Here is a 15,734-nt window from a genome sequence, read left to right on the forward strand (position 1 = left end):
TTTACATCGACTCGCAACAGTAACACTGGTTCTGGCTCCGCTGAGTGCTCGTCGCTCCGCCCCCCAGCAGCTTCCCCGGCAGCCGGCAGTTTGCACTGATGTCAGTGGGCTTGATTGCGAACAGCTGCGCACAGCGGTCATTATTGTGGGCTTGATTGCGAACAGCTGCGCACAGCGGTCATTATTGTCTGATAACTGACCTCTGACGCGCGCTATTGACCAATCACAAGCAAGCATTTCGGCGAATGTGAAAACGCCATGTAATAATTATTATTATTAATCTATAGAGTCCAATCTGTTTAATCTATAGAGTCCTATCTGTTTCTCTCAATTCTATCATCATAATAATAATAATGGTAATAAATTATTATAAATGTATTGATAAGAAAAGATTGATATTGATATGCCGGTAGCTTTTAATGTGATGATTGTTCTGGCCCTTTAACCTGCTTCTCTTGTTAACCTGCTTCTCCTCTCTCTCTCCTCTCCCTCTCTCCCCTCTCCGCTTTCCCTCTCTCTCCTCTCTTATCTCTCCTATCTCCTCTCTCCCCTCTCTTCTCCTCTCTCCCCTCTCCTCTCCCCTCTCCTCCCTCCTGTCCCCTCTCTCCTCTCCCCCTCTCCTGTCCCCTCCCTCCTCTCTCCTCTCCCCCCCCTCTCTTCCCCTCCCCTCTCCCCCTCCCTCCTCTCCACTCTCTCTCCTCTCCACTCTCTCTCCTCTCTTCCTCTCCCCTCTCTCTCCTCTCCCCTCTCTTCCCCTCCCCTCTCTTCCTCTCCCCTCTCTCTCCCCCGCTCTCCTCTCCCCTCTCTCCGTCCAGGGGGGCTCTTGGTGTGTCTCCCCAGGGAGCAGGCGGCCAAGTTCTGTTCGGAGATGAAGAGCCAGGGCTCTGGGTTCGGAGGTCAAGGGTCAGTGGGCGGGGCCTGGATCATAGGGATCGTAGAGAAAGGCGACCGGCGCGCCCGCATCATCGACAAGCCCCGCATCATCGAGGTCCCGCCCCGAGGGAGCCAAGCAGCCAGTCAGGACAACACCTCTGCAAGCCCCGCCCCCAGTACCAATCTGTCATAGACACTACTGCCCCTCTGGTGCACTCTGGTGGCGTGTGTGTGCGTGTGTGTGTTCCTCTTACTGTCCAGCTCGTCCTCCTGTGTAGAAAGGTTGAGGACAAACGGACCAATCATCATCTCTTCCTTGTTGTGGGGGGGGGGGGGGGTCAACATACATTATCTGTATATTTAGCTTTTTATTCTGAACCGTGATCTTTGTAAACACCCCCTGGAAGACGAGACCCACAAGCTGTTCTTCTACCCCCCCCCCTCTAGTCCGTACACATAACTTTGTTTACATGTTTTCAAAATGCATAGTTTACTGTCCCAAACTAAATTATTGTTTCAAATGAAAAAACGGAACATTCCAAAATGTTTACCTGCCAAAATGGTGTGTGTGTGTGTGTGTGTGTGTGACTGTTCAGAGTGTCACAGGGGTGCTTCTCCGTGGGGGGGGGGGGGGATTTGATGTTTATTTTTTATTTTTGATGGAATTTGATCATTTTGATGTCTTATGTTGCTGAATGTATCCGTGGGGTGGGCTTTCAATCATGACACCTGGCTCCGCCCCTTGTGTCTAAGAGGGAGGGTTGAGCAGCTTCCTCTGGACCAATGGGAGTTGTCTAGAATGTCATTTCAAACAGCTGACGGGCTGTCCGGCACAAAGTCCCTTCCTCTTTCCGTTTTATGAAGCTCCGCCTTTTAAACCCCAGCCAATGGGGATGGGTAGAGTTGATGTTTGCCTCTGGATGGGGGCGGGTCTTTGTGCTGGCAGTCTGAAGCTGTGTTTGTAGATTACTGCTTTTCAATCAATAAAACCATCATGAAGTCGACTCTCTGTTGTTTATTTTTTTAATCGACTTTTTCTCCTATTTTTCTGTATTTTCCTCTCATCCCAATTTAGTCGTTATGCCAATTCCCCCCTCCCCTTCCTGGTCGTGCGCATGTGCCCCCCACTGGTCGGTCTAGGGAGCCCTGAAGTCTATCGCATGCTTCCTCCGATACATAGGAGACAGCCAGCAGCCTCTTTTCACCTGGCAGCGCGGACTCTCATTGGTGAAGTGTAACGTGTAGGAGGTCACACTACCTTCACCATTTCTCTCCCTCGCTGTGCAGGCGCCCTGACCGACCTGTAGGAGTCGCTGTTTACAACGACCAGATTACCACCCCACCGGCTTCTCTCCCGCTGACTCTGCCAATTGTGCCAGTATGACGGCCGGCCAAGCCGGCGGCAACGCTGACGGCCGGATTCGATACCAGTGTCTCTGCGGTGGTAGACAGACGCTTAGTCCGCTGTGTTACCCGGCCGCCCTATTGGTCTGTTGGTTCTGTGAGTTTCTGTCTCCTAGTGGCCAGAGACTTCAACACTTCCTGTAATGAGTCACATGAGCTACACCATTGTTGTGTACGTCTGTACGAGATGCTATGTTTATGGAAATAAACATCCTGCTGATAAAGACCACGTTTCCAGTTAATTATTTTGCCCGGATGCATCAACGGGATGAAACGGTGACAGCCAGTAACATTGCCATCAACAAACAAACAAACAAACACAATGCAAAGACTTCACGGAACGGCAGATGACAGGTTGATGAGTGCTGAGAACACGATAATCTTAGACATCTAGACCTCGTGAAAGGGTTAATGTTCACTATTAGAGACATCTAGACCTTGTGAAAGGGTTAATGTTCACCATTACAGTCTAGACCTTGTGAAAGGGTTAATGTTCACCATTCGAGACAGACCTTGTGAAAGGGTTAATGTTCACTATTAGAGACATCTAGACCTCGTGAAAGGGTTAATGTTCACCATTTGAGACAGACCTTGTGAAAGGGTTAATGTTCACCATTAGAGACAGCCCTTGTGAAAGGGTTAATGTTCACCATTAGAGACATCTAGACCTTGTGAAAGGGTTAATGTGCTTATTTATGCTGCCCATTAGTCGTTGCCTTAGAAACAACTATTCCACACAAAATATAACTGGGGAAGAGCCAGGAAGTAGAAGTGACTGCAGCTCATAAATAACTTAAACTGACTGAGAGTATTCAATTCAAACATTAATACAGACTCATGGTCCAGATAAAAAAAAAAAAAACATACACAACCTATATAAAATTACACAACACAAAAAAAAATGTCATCACTTAAAATACACATCAACGTCCCACAAATAGACAGCTGTGCCAATGTCTCAAAAATCGATGAGTGGTAACGTGTGAACCTAATGTCCATTAAAACCATAATGATCTAATTTCCAGAGTCATTCAGCCGACAGATGCAATTATTCATAAATGGTAAGGCAAACATACTGTGCTTCTCAGAAACTAAGCTTGACGATTCTGTAAAAGATCCAGAGATAGAGATTGAGAACTACTCAATAATTAGGAATGATAGGAACAAACATGGAGGTGGTGTCTGTATGTACATACACAAGGACACCAAATTCATCAACAGAAATGACCTGAAACATAAATCAATTGAAACTGTATGGGTGGAAATCCTATTCGAAAGGGCGAAATCCCTACTGGTTGGCACAGTCTACAGGCCGCCAGATCATAGTGACTTTTATGATACACTGGATGGGTGTTTAGCTGGAGTTGAGGATGTAGACAAAATTCTTATTGGAGACTGGAACACGGATATGCAACGCAAAGATGCACCCGTCTTCAAGTCATTCAGTAGGTTTTGTGATCTGCACGGCCTCAGCCAGCTAATCACCCAACCCACACGTGTATGTGAATCAACTCAGACTACCATTGACCTCATTCTGACCTCCGACAAGTCCAAGATCTCCAATAAAGGGGTTATAGCATGCGGGTTAAGTGATCATTATATGATATTCTGTACCCGCAAAAAACTAAAACAAAAGGCTGGCTGCCACAAAACAGTCACATCTAGAGACCTCAAAACCTACTCTAGCGAGGCCTTTAACCTTGAACTGGAGAGCCTGGACTGGTCAGATGAACTCAATGGTACACTGGTTGAAGAAACATGGCTTGGTTTCAAAACCAAATTCTCAACAATACTAAACGACATGGCCCCCCTAAGAACCACCAGGGTAAAAAATCGCGCTGAGCCGTGGATGCACTCCGAAATACTGGCCGCTATGAAAACCAGAGACAAAAAATGCTCTGAGTTTCGTAAAAGTCAGTCAAAGCTTACTAAAAGCACGAGCAGTGAACTCCAAGCCCACGTGACTGAACTCAAACTAGAAAGAAACAGACTAAGAAACGACGTAAACTCCATGATCAAAACTGCAAAAAAGAATTTCATCAATGACAAAACTGAGGAAAACAAAAACAAACCACGTGAACTTTGGAAATTACTCAATAATCAACTAGGATGCAGTAAAAAACTTAAAACCAGATTCTCAAACATAAACATAAAAACGGACAACACGCTCATCACAGACAAGCTGGATGTAGCCAATTACTTAAACATTTTCTTCACAAACATAGCCACAACACTGGTAAACAAACTACCCTCCCACTCAGGGCTTTATGGGGTAGAACACATAGTAGCTTACTACAAAAACCTAGGGGTCCGCAAGGACGACTTCAAGCTAGAAATGGTAACAACAGATGAGGTACTCAATAAACTGAGCGCCCTCCAACCTAACAAGGCCACTGGCCATGACAACATCCCCTCCAAATTCCTCAGAGACTCAGCAGCCGCCATCACCCCAATCATCACACACATAATAAACCTCTCCATAAAACAGGGACACGTCCCCAAGGACTTCAAAATTGCGAGGGTGACCCCTCTGCACAAAAAGGGCAGCAAATTAGACCCAGGCAACTACCGCCCTGTTTCTATTCTCACCTCCATCTCGAAAGTCATGGAAAAAATAGTCTACGAACAGGTCGAAAAGTACCTAGCGGAAAAAAATCTAATCTACGAATTCCAATCTGGCTTCAGAACATCCCACTCCACTGACACATGCCTTCTCTATTTGAATGACCACATCAAACAAGAGGTGGACGCAGGCAAATACTGCGGCATGGTCATGCTGGACCTACAAAAGGCCTTTGACACGGTCAATCACTCCATTCTGATTGACAAGCTAAAAGCAATTGGTTTTGATAGTCTATCAGTGAGCTGGATGCAATCCTACCTTGAGGGCAGGGAACAGATGGTGGAGGTAAACGGTACCCTATCCCCCCCTCTCACAGTGAGCTGTGGTGTTCCACAAGGAAGCATACTAGGACCGCTACTGTTCCTAATTTATGCAAATGACATGTCGTCAGCTTGTGACTGCAACTTGTTCCTGTTTGCGGACGACTCAGCCCTGCTGGTCTCTGACAAGAACAAGTTACAGGTTGAAAAAACCCTCAGCTCTGAACTAGGCAGAATCTGCATATGGCTCGCTGATAACAAACTATCATTACACATGGGCAAAACAGAGTCCATTCTCTTCGGTTCAAATAACAAACTCAGCAAGACCGACGGCTTCTCAGTTACAGTGGGTGACAATATTGTCACAAGGAAAGATGAAATTACCTACCTGGGTTCCATCCTAGAGGCTAATCTCTCCTGTGACAAAATGGCATCCAATGTAATAAAAAAAGTCAACCAACGAACTCGATTCTTGTACCGGATCTCCTCTCTGGTAAACAAGAATACCCTGAAGACTCTGGCAGGAGCACTCATTCAGGGGTACTACGACTATGCTTGCACCTCATGGTACCAAAGCACCTCAAAGGCGCTAAAAACAAAATTACAAACATCTCAAAACAAACTGGTCAGACTACTGCTTGACCTTACTCCTAGAACCCACCTCACCCCTGCCCACTTTGACAACCTAGGATGGCTTAGAGTAGATGACAGAGTACAGCAACTTGCAATGGGCCTGGTCTACAAGATACACTACACGACCAAGGTACCCATGTACATGGCAAAATACTTCCCAAAGGTCAGTGAATACCACGATCACAACACCAGAGGGAGCTCCACAAATCATGTTAAACCCAGATTCGGCTCAAATAAGGGACTAAACACGTTTCGCAATTATGCCACATCAATGTGGAACGCCCTACCCAAAGCTGTAAAGGAATGTGGATCACTACCCACTTTCAAAACCTCTCTCAAGAGACACCTACGGGAGACTGCAATGCAACACTGGCCCCTGTAAATATCCTAACCCAACCCCCTCCAATGTACAGTCATTTACCTAGTATGGTCTTGTCAATAGTCCAATGTACAATTTTGTTTGTTTGTACAGAGTCCCCCCCCCCCCCCCCCCTCAATGTACAGTTTTGCTTGTTTATACAATGTGCCACCCCCACCCACCTCCAATGTAAATTACCCAGTATGGTTGTCAATATCCCAGTGTACCCAACCCCCCCCACCCAACCTCCTCCAATGTACAGTTTCTACGTCAAATGTATATACTCCCTTTTCTTGACTCCTTCTGTATCACAAACAGTACTGTATTTGCAAATCTGGTATGTCATAAATGTATAGATGTAGCAGTACTGACTATCTGTATGTCATGTATGTCATATATGTCCTGATGAATTGAAAATGGGGGACCCTGGTGTAAACAAGACGAAAGTCTTTCTCTGGTCTGCATCCCCTTAACAATTGTGTGTATTGAGCTGTACTGTATTGTACCCATTCTGCAATCTGTTAATAAAGTTTTCAATCAATCAATCAATCAAACATACGATTTCTTAAAACAGCTTGGAAGGTATTGACATTTGACACGTGCAGCCACGAACATTTCACTTGCACTACACCTTCTAGGTCTTTGGAGTAATATTCTCATGGCATCATTATAAACGACTGAGAGTATGATTTCCTGCCAGGTTTTATTTTAGTTGTGGTTTCTTTATTGTGTTAGTTGTCTAATACAGTGTTATCCATAATCTATACACACTGTGATACACACTCCGGTCCAGTAGGTGGCGGTAGGCACCTATACACGGTGGTATGCGATCCGCCATTGATGTCAGAGAAGAAGAATATCGGAAATCGTTATGGTCCCTGTAAACAAACTTTGTTTGCACCTTGCCGTGGATAACATCATTTCTAGCTGAATTGTAAACGGTAAATATTTTAAATATAAAACGGTGATCATGTACGTCTAGAGAGTTAACGTCGCAGGGTCACAATGTATGTTGTGTATGTCATATATGTTATGATGAATTGAAAATGGGGGACCCTGATGTAAACAAGACAAACGTCTTTCTCTGATCTGCATCCCCTTAACAATTGTGTGTATTGAGCCGTACTGTATTGTACCCATTCTGCAATCTGGTAATAACGTTTTCAATAATTCATTCACAACTGCTGGTCTCTCTTGCAGGCGGTCAGATATTCGTTCCTCTTTAATCTTTGAGTTACAGAGCTAAACCTAACGTCAACAGCAGCACCCCTTTCCTTTCACGCGAGATTCATTCATCTAATGTCAAATCCGTGTCTTTCCGTTCATATCGATGTGCGCCTTTGTCTCGCTTTCTTGTAGATAAACAGATCGGTGTCTGTCATCATCACCGCCATCATGCCTTATCTGGGCAGCGAGGAGACGGTGAAGGAGCTCAGGAGAGTTCTGTCCAACCCCCACGTCCAGTCAGACCCCCTGCGGTACAGGAACACCGTCCTCAAGGTCATCCGGTGAGATGATGACGAGATACTCCTTTAGTGTCTGTTGATACAGAAATTATTTTAGTGTCAGAACACGCAATACTGCGTTACAAAAAAGAAAAACACAAGACAACCATGTTACAGCAGAGACAGACATACAGACATCAGAGAGACAACCATGTCACAGCAGAGACAGACAGACATACATACATCAGAGAGACAACCATGTCACAGCAGAGACAGACATACAGACATCAGAGAGACAACCATGTCACAGCAGAGACAGACATACAGACATCAGAGAGACAACCATGTTACAGCAGAGACAGACATACAGACATCAGAGAGACAACCATGTTACAGCTAGAGATGTTCCGATACCATTTTTTCCTTCCCGATCCGATTCCGATACCTAAGCTTTGGGTATCCGCCGATACCGATCCGATACCAGTGCATACATAAAAAAAATATATATATTATATAAATTATACAATTTTTTTTTTTACAGCTACTGTTTTATATACAGTTTTTTAGTAATAACTATAAAGTAATGGTATTTATTCAACAACAGGTGATTGTATAGATTAGTATTAGTATCAATAATTGACAACTATCTCAATGAGACAAAAAGAAGAAAAAAAAAAGGCTCCGGTAACTTCAGTTAGTAGTAGAGGCTCTGGCTAGTAGTAACGTGTGTTGTGATTTTTGCACAATAAATATTCAACATTCTATTTTGAGACTCCGCCTCAGACTCTTATCATTTGGCACTAAAAGCTAAACATTGTCACCGATATGGCTGTCCGCAACATGTCATTAATTGTGTGCGAGAGGTCGATCAGTGACCACGTTAGCGTGAGCTAGGTTAGCATGAGCTAACGTTAGATGGAAACAAGACAAGATAACGTTACTGGTGAAAAAGTGATTTACCTTGGAATACTCCTGTGCCAACTTGCTGTACTTTGCTTGCAGGTCTGCAGCCATTATTGCTGGATTATGAATAGCCCCAACTTTAGCCAAGGTAACGTTAAAGCTAAAACTAGCTTTTCGGTTAGCTCTTTAGCTAATGCTAATAACACCAGCAAGCGAACACATCAGAGCTCCCCGTCAACACTGCTCTCTCGGGACGATGGCATTTAAGAAAGTATCTGCTGTTAAAATGACAAACAGCATTGACACTTTAATTCACGGTCGATTAAAAACACGTTTGTTTTATAATGCTCACTCTCAGTAGGATACCACACGTGTTGTTGATAAATGACGTCGTATGGTATCGGAGCATAGATTTTACATGTACTCGCCGATACCGATACCAGCATTTTAGGCAGTATCGGAGGCATTTCCGATACTGGTATCGGTATCGGAACAACTCTAGTTACAGCAGAGACAGACATACAGACATCAGAGAGACAACCATGTTACAGCAGAGACAGACATACATACATCAGAGAGACAACCATGTTACAGCAGAGACAGACATACAGACATCAGAGAGACAACCATGTCACAGCAGAGACAGACATACAGACATCAGAGAGACAACCATGTTACAGCAGAGACAGACAGACAGACAAGACGTCAGAGAGACAACCATGTTACAGCAGAGACAGACATACAGACATCAGAGAGACAACCATGTTACAGCAGAGACAGACAGACATACAGACATCAGAGAGATAACATATAAGACATATAATCAAACAGGTAACCAAGGGACACAGAAAATGCTTGATCCTCCTCACCACACATTGACCACTATGTCCTTCATGAAAAAGTTGGATGTCCATCTCTGGTTGAAACATGTAACTATCATTGGTATTTAGTTTATTTTTAAAGCCCTTATTGGTAAACTTCCCTCTTACATCACAACATTGTTTGAATGGAATCTTGGAACCTATTCTACACGTTCAAATGACTGGTTGGTTCTTAGGGTTCCAAAGAAAGTGCTTTTTCCTTTGATGCTTCCAGCACCTGTATATCACGCCAGTTAGGGCACCTTGTGTAGACCGTTTACTTTTACTCTTACTCATAGTATATATTAGGGCTGCAACTAACGATTATTTTGGTAGTCGACTAATCTGTCGATTATTTTTTCGATTAGACGACTAATCTAACGATTATTTCTGTCACACCCTCCATCTCTGCTTCCTGTGGGCGCGGCTCCTTTTTCGGGCTCTTAGCAGACTTCTTAGCTTAACATAACAGACCTAAGTTTGGGGGAACTAATGGGATAACTGGGGTTGCAACAAAAGTGCAACTAGGGCTAAAAACACAATGAAATAAAATAATAATAATAAATAATATATCCTTCTTAGCAGACTTCTTAGCTTAACATCCCAGGGAACTAATGGGATAACTGGGGATGTTGTTTGCTCCTGACAAGAGTCTCAAAGTCTGGGGTCATGGTAGACAAAGCAACTCTGAGGTCATGCTCAATGTCCAATCTGTTCCTCTGCTCTGTCTTCAGCTGGACCAGAGCTGAGAAGCCACGTTCACAAAGATAGGTAGTGCAAAAAAGAAACGCATCGACGCAAAAATTCGGCGTCGATGAGTTTTTATGATCGACGTCGTCGATTATGTCGACTAAACGTTGCAGCTAGTGATGCACGATATATCGGCCGCCGATATAATATCGGCCGATATGGCCGTTTTTTTACACATCGGTATCGGACCGATATCAAGATAGGGCCGATATTTAAAAAAAAAAAATGTTATATTTTTTTTCTTTTTACATGTTTTGGCCTTAAATAGTTTCAAAATATCAGTCATTTCTGAAAATAAGTTACAAAAGTAAAAAAATTATGCGTTTTGGAAAATAGCTCTTTATTTGATTATCATAAAAAAGTGTTTTCTATACAGAGATATCGACATCGGTAAATATCGGTATCGGCCAGAACAGCAATATTAATATCGGTTATCGGTATCGGCCACAATTTTCACATCGGTGCATCACTAGTTGCAGCCCTAGTATATATTCAGACTCAAACTCTCAAATTCTGCCCATACCTGTACCCCCCCGCCCCCCCCCCCCCCACCCCCATGCTGCTATGATATCACAATCTCTCCAAGGGGATCAATAAAGGAATATCTTCTCTCCTCTTCTCTTCTTTTCTCTCCTCTCCTCTCCTCCTCTCCTCTCCTCTCTTCTCTTCTCCTTTATTTTATTTAATTTTTTTATCTCTCCTCTCCTCTTCTCTTCTCTTCTCTTTTCTTTTGTTCTCTCCTCATCTCCTCTCCTCTTCTCTTCTCCTCTCCTCTCTCCCCTCTCCTCTCCTCTGCTCTCCTCTCCCCTCCTCTCCTCTCTCCCCTCTCCTCTCCTCTCCTCTCCTCTCTTCTCTTCTCTTCTCTTCTCCTCTCCTCTCCTCTCCCCTCCTCTCCTCTCTCCCCTCTCCTCTCCTCTCTGCTCCTCTCCTCTCCTCTCCTCTCCTCTCCTCTCCTTTCTCCTCCTCTCCTCCTCCCCTCTCTCCTCTCCTCTCCTCTCCTCTCCTCTCCTCTCCTCTCCTCTCCTCTCCTCTCCCTTCCTCTCCTCTCCTCCTCTCCTCTCCTCTCCTCTCCTCTCCTCTCCTCTCCTCTCCTCTCCTCTCCTCTCCTCTCCTCTCCTCTCCTCTCCTCTCCTCTCCTCTCCCCTCCCCTCCCCTCCTCTCCTCTCCTATCTCTCCTCTCCTCTTCTCTCCTCTCCTCTCCTCTCATCACCTCTCCTCTCCTCTCCTCTCCTCTCCTATCTCTCCTCTTCTCTCCTCTCCTCTCCTCTCATCACCTCTCCTCTCCTCTCCTCTCCTCTCATCACCTCTCCTCTCCTCTCCTCTCCTCCCCCTCAGAGTGATGTCTCAGGGTGTCGACGTGTCGGGGCTCTTCAGTGAGATGGTGAAGGCGTGTGCCACAGTGGACGTGGTCCAGAAGAAACTGGTGTACGTCTTCTTGTGTTCCTACGCCAGCCTGAACCCGGAGCTGTCACTGCTGGTGGTCAACACCCTGAGGAAGGACTGCCAGGACCCCAACCCCATGGTGCGCAGCCTGGCGCTGAGGAACATGACCAACCTCAGGTGGGAGGCACACACACACACACACACACACACACACACACACACACAGACACACAGACAGACAGACAGACAGACAGACAGACAGACAGACAGACAGACAGACAGACAGACAGACAGACAGACAGACAGACAGACAGACAGACAGACGCATGCGCACACACAAAGTATTCATTTTAGCATTTTGTTGTATTTTGTACTTTAGTTTGTATATATTGTGTATATTACACAGGAAGTTCTTCATACCAACAGCCATCAGACTGTATAACATCTCACTGAGCACAGAGTAACAACAGCCACCAGACTGTACAACATCTCACTGAGCACAGAGTAACAACAGCCACCAGACTGTACAACAGAGGCCATACTCTTTGGGTCAAACGCCAACCTAAAGAAATCCCAGGGTTTTAAAATTAAAACAGGCAACAAATAGGACTTTAATTCTATCTATATATTGCATTAAAAGAAATGCACACCCGAGCCACTAGAGGTCGGCAAAGTGGCGCGTCGCGAATCGTCCTCATGAGGGCCCACATGTGGGCCCTTGGATGTTAGGAGGTTAATGTTTAAAAAAAAAATTGCCAAGAGTAAAGACCATAACCCTATCAAAACAGCAGTCAAATTGTATATTTTCATTTTTACCGATGTTTTGTGAGGTTGACCGAAAATAAAAAAAAATGCTAATTATATCTCTTTTATCGTAAAACCGTGAGGAAATGACTAAATCCAGATTTAACCCTGCCATTGGAAAGAGGAGCCTTTCCATATCCATAGATGTATGATTTGGCCATAATAAGGTCAAGTTCAAGGTCAAATATGAATTTATAATTAAAATTGATTATAATTTATTACTGTATCTACAAATCCTTCTGTTTAATCATCTTCCCTTTATTCATTTGCTTAGATTATTTTTACACTTGATCTCAAGAAGGTGCTGAATGAGCTCAGTGAGCGAGCTCGGTTTGCTCACAATTGTAACATGGTGTTATTCACCGGCACAGATGCAAAAGTAAATCATAATTTATATTCTCCCCTTTTTCATTACAATTTACTCAAGCCTAGTAACGGACACAATATTTCTGACATAATACATACCCCCAGGTCCCTAGATGTTCCTAGATACCTGCTGCCGGCTGATCCCGTCTGCTGACGGGAACGCGAAAGCGGGAGCACATTTCCCCTGTGCTGGCTGCCCTCCACTGGCTTCCTGTGCGTTTTAGGATTGATTTTAAGGTTTTACTGTTTGTTTTTAAATGTTTGAACGGCTTGGCACCGGGTTACCTCTCAGACCTGCTGGAACCCTATGTTCCTCTAAGGTCCCTCAGGTCCTCTGACCAGCTCCTCTTGGCCGTTCCAAACTCCAGGCTGAAGCTTAGGGGGGACCGTGCTTTTGCAGTGGCAGCCCCAAAGCTCTGGAATGAGTTGCCACTGCATGTTAGGCAGGCCCCCACTCTGCAGGTGTTTAAATCACGCCTCAAAACACACTTATTTGCTCTGGCTTTTGTTTTTTAAACCGTTTTTGAGAGATTGGCCTTTTTATGTGACACATTGTACTGTTTTACTATGTGCTTTTATTACATTTTTATGTTTTATGTTTTATCCTATGTTTGTGGACTTGTACAGCACTTTGGTCAACTTTGTTGTTTTAAATGTGCTATATAAATAAAGTGGATTGGATTGGATTGGATACCAAGAACATGCAAATTGGCCTTGTAGAAGTGGAGCAATCTTCCATTTACTTAGGCATGTACCTTTAGGAGAGATTTCTGAAAATAGGGCTACAGCTTAACAGGTGACTGTATATCCTGTTGTGGAAACAGTGAAACTGTAGAAATTCAGATGAGTCAAATTGTATCAAAAGAACGTAGTTTTATTTCTGTGGCCACAGAAAAGTATCCTCAGTTTACATTCAGAGACGAGTCCAAACATGAGCATCTGACCAGAAAGTGAGAAAGAGCTCTGGTCAGACATACAATTAAATACACCAGCTGGGAATGACAAATGGAAACAAAGATGAGAAAATGAAAACAAAGATGGGTTTAGGGGTTTTGTCGCGTCTCACACAAGACTGATATGAAAACAAGAAAAAGAACAAGATGTGATTTACTTGGAAGTGGAGCTGTCCTGGGCGCCTTTTGCTTTTTCCAAATCTAACTGTGCAAAAATGCTTCCGCATTCGTCACCGGAGGTACCGTAGTGGCGTGCGGTAATGCGCCTTTCATTTTCCTTCACGCAGCGCCCAGCGGCGGCGTGCTCGCTCAGGTGCGTGCGTGCGCCGGCGTGCTCGCGAGGTGCTCGCGAGGTGCTCGCGCATGCGCATGAGATCCCGTCTTAACAATATATATAAGTCACCGCCCCAAATTCAGTATCCAGAAATAGCTCAATTGGCAAGACGCCATGGCTGTGGATCCTACAGCTAGTTGCTGGTGAGTTCGAATCCCGTCAAATATATTTTTTTTAACGTGATTTTTTTTTAACTTGTATTCTTTCGCCGGTTAAGGTTAGGCATGGTTAAGGTTAAGGTTAAGGTTAGGCATTGTTTCGGAGTTGGTTAAGGTTAGAACGGTTAAGTTTAGGCGCTGTTAAGGAGCTGGTTAAGGTTAGAGTTTGTCAAAGAGAATGGCAATAGACAGCCTATTTCCGCGCGACAGCTCCCAAAGCGGGCCTGAAAAGAAAGGCGCTTTACCGTAGTGGCGTGCGGTGACGAATGCTTCCGCATTTTTGCACTGTTGGATTTGGAAAAAGCCACACGCGTCCTGGGCCTTGGCCGTTGTTTTTATTTTAAATTTTTTTTATTATCTTTTTCCCCCTCCTTTTTTCCAATATTTTTTTTCTCCCATCCCACTGTTAGTCGTTATGCCAATTCCCAACCCTCTTCCTGGTTGTTGCGCACCCCCCCCTACTGTTGGTCCGGGAGGCCGGAGACTGTCGCATGCTTTCCTCCGACACATGTGCAGCCAGCCTGGCAGCGCAGATTCTCACCGGGAGAGTGTAACGTGTGGAAGGTCACATCTCCAGATCCTACCCTCGCTGTGCAGGCGCCCCGACCGAACTGTAGGGGTCGCTGTCCACAACGCCCAGGACCCACTCACGGTTTCCCTCCCCCTAACTCAGCCAAACGAGTTAGTATAGCGATCAGCCCGAGCCAAGGCAATGCTGACTCTCCGGGAGTCGAGACTGCAGCCTCTTGCATTGGTGACGAGCACAATCTCCGCTACGCCACCTGACCACCTTGGCCGTTGTTTTAAGAACACTGTTAAGGCTGTCGCTCTAGTGTCTGAGCTGTATACTAGTTAACTATATTAACTAGTCAAGGCTGTACAGAGAATATGTATTTAAACAGAGCTATGAAATAATAGGCCAAGTTTGTTTGATTGATTGAAAACTTTAACAGATTGCAGAATGGGTACAGTACACTACAGTACAGCTCAATACACACAAGGGGATGCAGACCAGAGAAAGACTTTCGTATTGTTTACATCAGGGTCCCCCATTTTCAAGTATGCTGTACAAATGATGTAATGGGATGAAACATATAATAATTACCATAACAATCCATAAAACTATACTATATCGGAGGCAAAATTTTAATTTAAATGATTTATTATTTTATGCACTGCAGTTTTTTTGCACCGGACTGTAATCCTTGTATATCTTCCTGTACATTTAACATTTTACTGTACATTTTACTGTATATCTTTGGACTGTATATTTTAGAATGTATATCTTTGACTGTGTATTGTTATTTTTGACCACCTAAATGTTAATCGTGAGCTATCTCTGCTGCTGAATTTCCCTCTGGATTAATAAAGTACTTCTATTCTATTCTTTATTTTGTATAGTGTTTGGTCTTTATTCTTTTTACTTTTCTACTGTATATGTGACAAATAAAACAGAACTTGAAACATACTGTACGTATAGTAGCCACTAGGGGTGCACCGATGTATCGGTCGGGTATCGGTATCGGCCGATAAGTGCCTTGTTGACTGCAATCGGCCTATCGGCCGATAAGCTCGAATGTGCAGATGGCAGTAGCCGATAAATATCCATCAATTTGTGTAGCGTCAA

At 44.4% G+C, this 15,734-nt stretch overlaps 2 protein-coding genes across 2 annotated transcripts in view; both read left to right on the forward strand.

The window, feature by feature from the left end:
- Positions 1 to 1,210, forward strand: part of sephs3 (selenophosphate synthetase 3) — a 28,962-nt gene extending 27,752 nt beyond the window's left edge. The window contains exon 8 of the mRNA XM_084334151.1: positions 816 to 1,210. Within this exon, the coding sequence (XP_084190277.1) occupies positions 816 to 1,066 (251 nt within the window). The 3' untranslated portion in view covers positions 1,067 to 1,210. The remainder of the gene's footprint in view (positions 1 to 815) is intronic.
- Positions 1,211 to 6,997: 5,787 nt separating this feature from the next.
- Positions 6,998 to 15,734, forward strand: part of LOC311243477 (AP-4 complex subunit beta-1-like) — a gene marked incomplete at its 3' end in the record, with an annotated part of 55,358 nt that continues 46,621 nt past the window's right edge. The window contains exons 1-3 of the mRNA XM_084332712.1: positions 6,998 to 7,092; positions 7,511 to 7,659; positions 11,445 to 11,669. Of these exons, the coding sequence (XP_084188838.1) occupies positions 7,547 to 7,659; positions 11,445 to 11,669 (338 nt within the window). The 5' untranslated portion in view covers positions 6,998 to 7,092; positions 7,511 to 7,546. The remainder of the gene's footprint in view (positions 7,093 to 7,510; positions 7,660 to 11,444; positions 11,670 to 15,734) is intronic.

Source organism: Notolepis coatsorum, assembly GCF_963971535.1.
Source record: "Notolepis coatsorum genome assembly, chromosome: 17".
In the NCBI taxonomy this organism is placed as follows: Eukaryota; Metazoa; Chordata; class Actinopteri; order Aulopiformes; family Paralepididae; genus Notolepis; species Notolepis coatsorum.